The 11742-nt window shown below is 39.5% G+C and overlaps 1 protein-coding gene and 1 non-coding gene across 2 annotated transcripts; both read right to left on the bottom strand.

Annotated features, from left to right (window-relative positions):
- Window positions 1–113: 113 nt before the first annotated feature.
- LOC131328924 (WRKY transcription factor SUSIBA2) lies at window positions 114–5727 on the bottom strand. The gene is made up of 5 exons (XM_058361894.1): window positions 5437–5727; window positions 2106–3221; window positions 1858–2023; window positions 1608–1766; window positions 114–689 (listed from the first exon to the last, which is right to left on the bottom strand). The coding sequence occupies exons 2-5, from the start codon at window positions 2995–2997 to the stop codon at window positions 467–469; spliced, it is 1440 nt and encodes a 479-aa protein (XP_058217877.1). The 5' UTR covers window positions 2998–3221; window positions 5437–5727; the 3' UTR covers window positions 114–466.
- A 5665-nt stretch (window positions 5728–11392) lies between these two features.
- On the bottom strand, window positions 11393–11487 carry LOC131331686 (small nucleolar RNA SNORD96 family). The gene has a single exon (XR_009201486.1). It is a non-coding gene; the product is annotated as a small nucleolar RNA SNORD96 family (small nucleolar RNA).
- Between the last annotated feature and the right edge of the window lie 255 nt (window positions 11488–11742).

Raw genomic sequence — 11742 nt, 5'->3', positions numbered from 1 at the left:
AAACAAAGTGGAGCTTACTTGTAGGGAACAAATTTCATCTCTGACGTGAACTTATAAGTTTCAAGTCACACAACAGAGTTTGAACCTCATTTTATATTGGTTATATGCCCATATATTAAAATACCCACATGAAGATATGCTTATTTCAGAATCGCAGCAACAAGAAACTCTTTTGGAGCTTCTGAAGTAGATACACTTTACAACATCTATAGTTTCTATTATTGTGTTAGTGAATAACTTCTACACCCAATACGGAATTCCCCAATCGTAAGCCAATTAGAGGCATGGTAGTTCAAGAGAGAAACTGTCCCAGAGAGAGAGAGAGAGAGAGAGAGAGAGTACAAAAAAAGCACTTGCACTCCAGATGCACACACTGTTAATAGTAACTTGCATATGTTACTGCAACCGGAATAAATATTCTGTTCAGCTAATTGTGGCTCAATTTGCACTAGCATGAACCACCTTCTCAAGACCCTGAACTTTTTTCCTCAGGTGTAGATCTTGACTCCCCGTTGAGCGATACTACATTAGAATCGGCACCTGCTGTGTTAACGGTCACGGTCCTCGCAGGTGGCGTGTCATGGGCATGTTGTCCCTCATATGTGGTAATGACCACTTTTGGATCATGAGATGCCCTCTCGACATGTTTCTTCGCCGAGCAACTGGCAGTTGAGCACCTGTAGTAACTCCTGCATCGCATGAACAAAAACACACTGAGCGCGTCACTGAAATTCACATTCCTAAGTTACTGACAATAACCTACTGCACGCTAGAAATGAAGTTTTTTTCTTATAATAAAAAACATGAAGCACTGTTCCAAATCATAAAAACTTGCTCCACTGCAGACAAGTAGTAGTTGGAACACAGTGTTCAAATTTCTCAATTAGGACCAAAGGGGGTGGACAGTACAGTAGGAACCAATATTAGCTCACTGCTGTAAATAGTAAATTTACCAGATGGCAGGTATTTTTGGTGATGGAAGCTCAACCTTGATGAATACTCAGCATCGAAAACTAGACATTGGCGGTCTCTCCACTTATGGTCAATTGCTTTTCAGTTGGATGTTGTGAAAATGATAGGTGTAAGTACATTGGCACATTGGCAAGAACTCCAACTCAAAAAAACCAACATGACTCCACAAAACCTCAATTATAATAACAATTAAATTCTACAAACCCCCTACAATTTATAGTTTCTAGGCAGTGACAGCAATGTCTAGGTGTCTGATACATGGATTATAGATGGTGCATAGTCCTGGCTGCACCAGTCACAGACGTCAGTAGGGGGTTTTTGCTCCCTTGACAGGCATATGAACTCGAAGACCTTAAGCAACACTAATAACCATGCTCAAGCAAGCATGAAAATGATGGTTTACCCAAAGCCCCCATTACCCCTGAGGAATGCCATGGAGCCATGGTAGGAGTAAATCTATGCCCATTTCAAATTATTGGAAAAAAAGTCATATGTCTATTTCCATGTAATCAACAACAATGACCAAGACTTTTAGCAGGTAAGTGAACATATACAAGCAGGAGATGCAAAAGTACAGATCAAACTCCAGCGATAAATTTTATTTACCTGTTTATCAGGTATTTGACTAAATATACCTTGGATTTGCATTGCCTTTTACATATTTCTGTCCATATTTGCGCCATCGATAGCCATCGTTCACTATATCAACCCCACTCACAGATTGGACAACCCTCCTTGGTTCCCCATTCGGCTTCTCCACCAAAGTCTCGCTACTGTTGCAAATGTCATTCTTCCTATTGAAATATTTTCATGGAAACTAATAACGGTTAGCGCATGGAAGTACCAAGATCGAATGAAAATTCAAAATGTTACGTTTTCACATACTGTCTCTTAGAGTCTGGAATGCCACTGTGGTCAACTGCATCTGTTGCTCTATGTGATTGTGAAATCGCACACTCCACAGCACGATCAGGAGAACTAGTAGAAAGCCTCGGGGTTTCTACTGGCTCAACATGATGAGATGTTGGATCATGTGCATTAGATGATTTATCTTCAAATACAAAGTCACCAAGTCATTCATTTGATTCGTTCAGAATTGAAGCCAGAAAACAGCAATGAAGTAGATTTCTTACCGTCTTCAGCAGCTAAAGAAGGCTCATCTCGTTTTTTTTTAATGGGCACTACCAAGCCTGCAGCCATCTGGGGACTAGGTTGAGGTTTGGGATGCTCATGTTTACCCAGATAAACGGTATCCGTAATCTGGCCACCTTGTGAGCGTTCCACTTGCCTTTTTGCTGGGCAATTAGGATGTGTACATCTGTAATAGCTCCGAACAAATTCATTTCCTTTAACAAGTTTTTGCCCATATTTCCTCCAGTTATATCCGTCTTGTGAAACTTTATCAGGGATTCTAGAGGACTTCCTTCCTTCTTGATCGCATTGTAATAAATGCAACTCCGTATTAGCACTTTGTGGAAGCTGCAAACAATCTGACCCCTTCTCGGGTATTGCAGAAAGACTGCTTCCATCTCCATTAGAGTGTGATGTATCCCCTGTATTAGATCTCTGTCTCTGCTGTAAATTATCCGCAGCTCTCTCAGGCGTTTGAGGAAGCGACGTTCCATCTTGATTGGCCACAGAGTTGTGAACCCCACAAGTAGTAGTATCAGGGCTCTGTCTCGGCAACACTCTCACAGGTAGTAAAGAGTGCGGGGTCCCTTCTTGACTGGATTGAGATGTCTGATCTCTGCTGGTACTATCAGAACTATTTTTCTGCTCCATGTTCTTCAACAATTTCTCAGCTATTGTTGACGAATTGTTTCCTTCTTCATTGCATCTTGATGTAGTAAGCTCAGCATCAGGTCTGGTCTTCTGCGACTCACCCATTTCTTTCTCAGGAAACACAGAAAGAGCATTTCCTTCTTGATTGGGTTGTGGCTCACGGTATCCAGAGCCTAGGTTCTTCATCTGCTGTGACTTATCAGAAGCAACTTCATCTTGGAATGCTTCCCCTAAAGTAACCATGTATGTATTGAATGGTAAATGTGATAAATACAGTTGTCACGCCTTTAGCTTGAGATGAATCTTCCACAGATGGATGTAACAGTTGACCTCAAACTTGCACAAGAGACTCATGCTCCCAGTTGCATGGAGGAGTGGTTATCAGCAGTGTAATGATTCATCATGGAGACATGTCCAAATAAATTGGACAATTCTTGAGAAAAAAAATGGAGCACTAGAATCATAATCTGGAACATTCAGCAAATATTGAGGAACTATTAGACCACACAACTGGAACAATAAACAGTGGCGGACGCAGGATTCTTGATGCAGGGGGGACCAAATCACATGTGTTCATAAATTAACAACAAAATATCATCCTCATATAATAATAACACAACTCTGAGTGGACCTTTCTTCATAATTTTTACAAACAAAACCTAAAATGTAGGAGAAATATTACGATAATTGGGAGGTGTGTGGGGACACCGGCCCCCACTTGCACCCCCCTCAGTCTGCCCCTGACAATAAACTAGCGACCTTGAAAAATAGTCAGGGCAAAGAGTAAGAAATTCACTGTAACTGCCATATGTCAAGGCATCAATATTACTACTCATTCTTGATGAAAACCATCTTCCTATGATCAGTATCAACAAACTGGTCCAATAATTGTAAGCAATAAGCAAGTTTGGATTTGCAAACGAATGAAATACAATGAAGATCCCAGGGCATTACTTTTGATTAGAGTACAAACTGTGGGGGCGAAAAAACACCCTTCCTAACAGCTTAAATCTTTAGATGAGTTGGCCATCAACCATATAGCACTTGTACTGATATTAGGCACTAGTTTCAATTGATATTCCACAACGCTCGTGTACGATGTTATAATTTTTTCAGAAGTTAACATCATTTTTTTTCTTGGCTATCCTTGCGGACCTTGTCTAGTTGTCTTGGCCTCCCAAAGTCCAATTTCTGGCGTCATTCCAATGGGCAATAATAACCTCAAATAGAAAGGTTATCTTTCCATTCCTTTAGCATTTCTGCCAAAGAAAAGAGATGGAAAAGGAACTCTTTTCATGGTAAGACATATGGATCAAAAAAAAAAAATTGGTAAGACATATGGGCATCCTTGTAAGCCTCAACAAATTTTGGACCAAATTAATCCACAAAAAACACTTTTCTACTTTAACTAGTCATTTTTTCACAATTACACAGAATCAGGGTCTCTGTAATAATTGTATTGTATTAAACTATTCACTATTTCTAATTCTACTTTTCTACTTTTTAAAACAAAAGGCCATGGAAAACAATCATTGTATTATTATAATAATGGAGTAGTATACTATGTAGTAGCAAGTGAACAATGGTAGCAATTTCATTTTGCAGCCACGTAGAAGCAAGCCTGACGCAAGTCAATAATGGAGGCTTTCCTCTCTTGTTTAGCTAAAGGGAAGGAGTAGAGATCCTGATAAGGATGCTCTAAGTATCTCAAGTTAATACGTAATACTTCTGAAATTCCAATCCATAACCTTTCATATTGAACCCACTCCCTGAGGTTAATTGACACACAAACACAAACACAGTACGAGTTCGGCTCCCCCATGATACACAGAGAGGAGAAAAAAAGGAAGTAGAACATTTTCTTAGATGAATATTTTATTTTGATAAATCTGTCCGGGTCAGCTTACATGCACCTCAACTAGTACCAATCCCTGAATCCATTAGCGGCCCCCAATTAAAGCCGGACAAATGCCCTGTATGGACGGGCCTCAAAAGGAGTTGATAGCATCTGGGAAGTTTCGAAAGATCTCAGAATGGAGAAAACCTAAGTCCCAGTCTATTGCCTTCACCACGAGGCCAACCCTTGGGTTCTTTGGTTTGGAAATTGAAGAAAAAAACACAGGGACAGAAGCAAAGCCGCATGGTCAGCTCCCTCATTAATTTAGGGGGTTCGCTTACCCCATGGTTCATAAAATGTGCTAAATTTTTTAAAATTTTCGATACGTAATTTAATTTTTTGTTAATATTGGCTGCACTGGATAAGTAGTATGAAGTCAAAATGAATAAAATTCACCTAAATTTGGGAAAAACTAGATAGTGTACCTCAACAAAATAACACAAATCAGGCCCAACAGACTTCTAACTAGAATAAGAAACTCAGTTTGTACAGAGTTTGTATCACAAAAAATTTCTATACGATTTTGTGAACTTAAATCCTGGAGCCGCCCCTGCAGAGCCCAAACCAAAATTAAACAATTTCATAATCGGAAGAATTACGCGAGAGTGAATCATCCAAAGCACGTCAATTAGGTTAAAAACAAAAAAAAACTTTCCAAACCATCAAGACCTCAATTACGACATACACGGTACTGAAATACAATTCTCGAGTGTTAATTACGAAACATAAAGTCAGCAGTAATAAGCCCCAGCAATATCTCAGTCCAATTACGACATAAAGCTTACCTTTTTTGGTCCAAACACAGGAGCTGGAACGGCGATCAGAGCCGTCGATCACGCCGGAACTGTAGTAGGAACAAACGGAGAGAAGCTCCGGAGCTGACGTAAGTCTCAGTAACGCAGTCAAAGCTCGAGAGGTTTCGTGTAATTCGACAATTGACGAGACCGAGCACAACAAAGGTGTAGATACAGAACTGTGTGTGTATGCAGACAGAGATGTGGAGAGAGAGAGAGAGAGAGAGAGAGAGAGACGGATGTTTTTCGTGTGTGGAGAAGAGTAGGGAAGAATCTGTTTTCTTTTGTCCGATTTTTGTGGCCGTTGATTGGGGCAGGTAGTGGGGCCCGGTAAGGAGCACGAAGTCTGGGTAGTCCGTTGGTTGCGAGCCGTTGGATGGTCAACTGAGGATTTTGGCGCTCGAGATGGAGCGAGGGGGTGTATTGCTCAATGCTCCTGAAGCACCGTCGCGTGATAATCCAGAGGCCTTCTTCACCTCACTCAGTACTCCTAGAGCACCGTCGCGTGGTAATCTAGAGACCTTCTCTACCTCACATTTGTGCAACACTAGGCACAATGGTGATAGTGTGTTATGATGCCAAAGGCTTGGATCGGATGTTGTGCCTTTTGGCAACTCGAGTTATCTAGCGGTTAGTTGCGTCACCGAGCTAAATAAAGCATCTCACGACTTCTACACCTAAAAGAGTAGGTAAGGTTAGGCACTGAGCTAGAGAACGCATCCCGCACAAGCCTTTGACATCACAACACCATCACAATTGCACCCGATGACACTATCGGTACTACACAATCTTTTTGGCAAAGTGATGCCACGGGCAAAATAAACTTGTTGGTGAAACCACAAAAATATATGGCAGAGAAGACTCGTGAACCACCTTGTATCGTTGTTCAGGGAGCGAATAATAATTTTCTCATGTGATTGTGTACTTGTAGGTGTGGGGTCCGACGAAAGTGCCACCCCTGGTCGCACGGGGGAAGTTGCTGTGTCAAATAGTAGTAGTTGGAAGGTGAAGTACCGAGTACATAGTTCTTGTCTGCTTCAATATGTTATGATATCTTGATTTTTAGTCAAAAGGGTTGGGTGATTTAAGTGCGTACGGTAGTAGTTAGGGTTATCATGGCCTATGTTTAGTTTTTCGGGCCTCCATCAGTTTATTCTATTCCTTCGGTCTCATTTTAAGTGTTTATATATGTTTGGAAAAATGATGGTTCATGACGTATTTTGATAATAAATACTCGCAAAAAATATGCTGAGAACATTTATTAATATTGAAAATGTTCTTGGCGGGTATTAATTATCTATACTCGTCATTGGCAATCATTTTCCCTTTTATGTTTTTATTTTGAAATGTTTCAAAATGATTGTTCATTTTTTTTAAAAATAACGATAGCCAAACTTTTAATTTTATTTGACATTTTAGAAGTATAAATACTTTAGAAATAATTAAAACTACAAAAAAAAAAAAAACAGGCAAAGCAACAAAGAGAGAGAGAGAGAGAGAGAGAGAGAGAGAGAGACTAGTAGTTGAATGGGGCTCGGGCTATGATGCCCCTATCCGATTTCGGGGCATTCATGCCCTCGTTTTATCTGGTTAAACATTGTGGTAAGTATGATCATACGTTATAGTAAGTATGATTATTTTATCTGGTTAGACATTGTGGTAAGTATGATCATAGTAAATACAACTCTGTAAAGCCAGTTTGTGTGCTACTTAAGATTGCAATTTCTTGTGGCAAGACCATCTTTTTTTTTAATGGTTGTGATCTAATGACTAGAATTTACCCATTTTTCAATCTACAGGTCCATATTTTTTGGGGTATCCATACATCCACAAAGGAGCCTTTGAGGGCTCATGTCATGTTCTCTTTAATGATCGAAACAGCTCATTTTGTAAAGCTTGTTGAGTATATCGGTCAAGCAAAAATTATATTAATTAAATACCAAATCAAAATGCATTTATCTTTGTGAAAATGGGTTTGGCCACTCTGATCAACCCATAAGATAGATGCATTCGGTTCAGGTGTTGCTCTGTATCCAATTAACATGACTTTCGACGTGAATAGTGTCTTTGAAAAACTCTATAAAATGAACTGTTTCGATCATTATAATGGACCTAGCATGAGCCCACAAAGGGATAAACTGCACAGTGCATTAGCTACTCTATTTGTTGATCTCTTAGCGGAATACAACCACCATAGGAGAGTTAAAACTTGAATATCAACTACCAGGCCATAACATTCCTAGAGGGAACCAGATCTGCAACACTAGGAAGGTAGCTTGCTTGTTATCCGATTCGACTTCCACTTTAGATAACCCCATATCCACAAAGCAAAACGAATGGAAGAGATTCATATTTAGACCATTGATTGATGGCGCCATCTACAATAACGTTTATTATCTCTAAGAGCAAGTTCAATGGTGTGATGAAGAATGAGGGGATGAATAATTATCTTAATATCAAAAAGTTGTTAAAAGTTAGTTAGTCGTAAAATAGGACTCACACTCCATTGGAGAGTTTTAAAATAGAACCAAAAGGATGGAAAATATTATTGTTCCCCAAAGTCTCACACTAGATAAAAATTTCAACGTTATATTTTATCGGTCTCTCTCTCTTCGAACTCATTTGGGCGGAGTAAAAAAAACACATCCAAACCCTAACTCCCATGTACGACGGCCTCCCTCCCTCCCTCCCTCCCTCCCTCGCTCTGTCTCTCTCTCTCTCTCTCTCTCTCTCTCTGTCTCTCTCTCTCTCTCTCTCCGGCAACAGATTGCAAAAACCACCAACATTTGCAGATTCCGACGACAGATTGCAGAAACCAGCGACATTTGCAAATTCTGGCGACAGATTGCAAAAACCACCAACATTTGCAGATTCCGACGACAGATTGTAGAAACCAGCGACATTTGCAAATTCTGGCCAACTTTCCGGCAAATAGAGGTAACTCCGGTCTTCCATTTTCTAGTAATTGCAATTGGGTTTGATGATGTTTGATGATAGGACATTTATAGCTATTAGGGCTGATACAAAACCGACCGGACCGAAAAAAACCGAAAAAACCGACCATTCGGTTCGGTTTTCGGTCGGGGTGCTGGCGGGATTTTTCCGTTCGGGGTGGACCGAACCGAACCGAACTTAGTTCGGTTCGGTCTCGGTTTTCTGAAATTGTAGACCGATTGGACCGAACCGAACCGAACAAGACCGAAATGGACCGAACCGAAATGGACCGAACCGAACCGAGTATATATAATTTATATAATTATATAATTTGCATAAATCTTAATCGTAAACGGACCGAAGCTGTTGGAGGCTTGAACTGCTAGTCTTGAACTACTTTTTTTTTATGCTATCACTTGCTTTATTTTTTGGATGCTATCACTTACTGGAATGCAGGTTTTCAATTGAAATGGAGAGAATTGATAGTGAAAAATTTGGTAGTGAAAAATTCCTCAACAGGTGTATATATGTATTGGATCGGTGAAAATTTGGTAGAGAATTGATAGTGAAAATTTGATAGTGATGTATATCTTTTTTTTTTTGAATTGAGCTTTGTATATGTTAGAGAAATGGAGAGAATCAAATCCTCAACAGGTTTTCACTAAAAAAAATAAAAAATCCTCAACAGGTTTTCACTAAAAAAAATAAAAAATCCTCAACAGGTGGCCCACTGTCAAAATTTTGAATCGGTGTTTGATAAAAAAAAAACAAGTGTATTGGACCGAAAACTCTCCTGGCCCACTATCAAGTTTTTTTTAATTGGCCCACTTTCAAATTTTTATGTTTGGCCCATTTTCAAATTTTTATGTTTGGCCCAACTAGGCCCAATTCGGTCAGACCGAATTCCCCGACCGGACCGAATCCACCCCGAACCGAATTGGACCGAACTTAAGAACGGTCGGGATCGGTCCTGGCATTTTCATCCCCGAACCGATTCGGTCTCCAACATTTTTGGACCGAACCGACCGACCCCGACCGAATAACACCCCTAATAGCTATAGTCATTTAAGGATGGATACCCGCCTGAATTGGCCAAACTTCTTGTGATAGATTGTACTCCTTAATATTTGTGTTTCAATGAAATGATTGACTTATCAAAAATAAAATAAAATTAGGGATGGATATATCCATCAGTCATTTTGCATCTTTTCCATTCCCCATTGGAGACTTGATTTTATCATTTGGAGATGGAAAATATCCATCCCCCCATTGAACTTGTTCTAACAATCACAGCATCCACACCATTCCAATGTATAGTTACCTCACAATTAGCCTCGTACATGCCATAATGAGGTGCAAACCACTGCAAACATCTATCAATCTTGTTTGTGGTTCTTCATTCGTGAGGTGGAAAATATCATTCTAGAACACACATTCTTTTTTCGATAAAAAGATGAAGGATTGAGAGAAATGTTAAAACTCATTGCAGGATTTTCGTACGAACCAACTTGAAGTGGCTACTTGATTAAAATAACGCATCAAGAACATGCAAATAGACAAATACCATTTTTGAGGCTAGAAAGAGCCAGGCTTAATGAAACTACGTACGCAAATAACATCCAAACCATACTGCTCTAGACTCTAGTCCGTCCGCATCCTTCAACAAAAAGGTTTATTACTGTTTCAAAGGCATCGGGAGGTCTCATGACAGATCGGACACGGCGGAGAAGAGGCACACTTGCGAGCAAACAAATTTTCGACTAGTGAAGATGATTCAACTTCCAAACATTTTCCCGAATACTTATGTAAAAGTTAAAATTTTTTACTTTTTCGATTCCTCTCATTCTTACTTACTTATATCACATAAAAATTTGGAGTAAAACTAACAAATACAAAACAAAATTGAATAAAGACAAAACAAAAAAAATTATTCTGCATAAATTAATCACTAGCGTAAATACTTGATCAATCACACCCATCGCAATTGAAATGTCAAAACTTTCTAGGGGCAAGCAGATTGGAGTATGAAATTTGACAAGGAATCCACTTGTCATCCTTAAAAAGAATTGATGGTCTCACTTGGACTTGCCAATTCAACAAACCCCTTCAGAAGAAGGTTTCACCCAAGAGGCATAATACCCCTACATACTCCCAAAAATTGAGTAATTAGGGAGATAAATACCCTTCAATGTATTAGCCCAAAACGAATTTGGGTTCATCAAACAACCTCTAGTCTCACCGAGCCAATACGGCATTGTTAAATCCTGAAGAGTTACAAACCCACCGAGCCAATACGGCATTGTTGAATCCTGTAGAGTTACAATCTCAACGAGCCAATACGGCATACCCGCAAAAGCACTACCCACCTAGTCCAACTGATACCATTCTCTCTGTTCCCTTTTCCACCAAGAATTCCTCAACAGCGCATTCATGGTACAAGGCCCAAAATGAATTATGGTTCGTCAACTACCTCTAACCTTCGGGGTACCCTTTTCACATATAGATGAACAGTTTAAACAAAATTGTACACAAAACTGCCCATTTGATGGGTTAAGGATATCCACACATTCATTCTACCATTTTTTATCGTGATTTGTTCACATATGATGTTGGATTAATTTGTGGCAGTTTAGTCCTTAGCAATTACTTACTCACCGGCGTTTCCGCTACCAGGATTTATTTTGCAAGCCTCTTGTTTCTGTCACATTTATTTGGATTATTAAACAAGCATTTAAATTTTATTGAATTAATTTCATTTTATTTCGATTATTGTTAACAAATTTATTGAAATCCATTTTTAAAAAGAAATAAAGGAACCTCCGTTATTCCTCCCTGAACCTGGTCTGGACACATCCGTTGATCAATTAGTTACAAAATGAAATTTCTCCCCAACAAATATACAGTTCGTAACAAGAATCTCTGGTATATTTGTTTTTTTTTTCCAGAATAGCAACAAATCGTTAAAAACAAACAGAAGAGAAAACAAAATGATCAAATCAGAAAGTTGGAAGAGAGGCCTCAGAATTGCAGAATGACAGCAAGGCTTTGTAAAAAGCCATTCAGTCCCGAAAGATGGTGATCTTATTTAACTGATATCATCACCGGCCAGACATCGAAAATAAAAATACGCTACTAATTACCAAATGAAAATAAGTGTTGAAGAGTGATTGCGTAATTGAAATGTAATCCTCATGGCCAGTCCCAAATGGTAAAGGCAGGAACCCTGCTACCCAAGGCGATAGGATATGAGTATGCCCACCGGTCGGCAACGGGAAACTCCGAGTAACTGGAGTCGCATCCGCTTTGCACCGAACGGCAGGTTGATCTGCGACGATTCGTACTTGGAATTTACGAACACAGATG

Source organism: Rhododendron vialii, chromosome 6a (genome assembly GCF_030253575.1).
Source record: "Rhododendron vialii isolate Sample 1 chromosome 6a, ASM3025357v1".
Taxonomy (NCBI): Eukaryota; Viridiplantae; Streptophyta; class Magnoliopsida; order Ericales; family Ericaceae; genus Rhododendron; species Rhododendron vialii.
The sequence above is the reverse complement of the archived record's forward strand: the minus strand, read 5'-3'. Positions and strand labels throughout refer to the sequence as shown.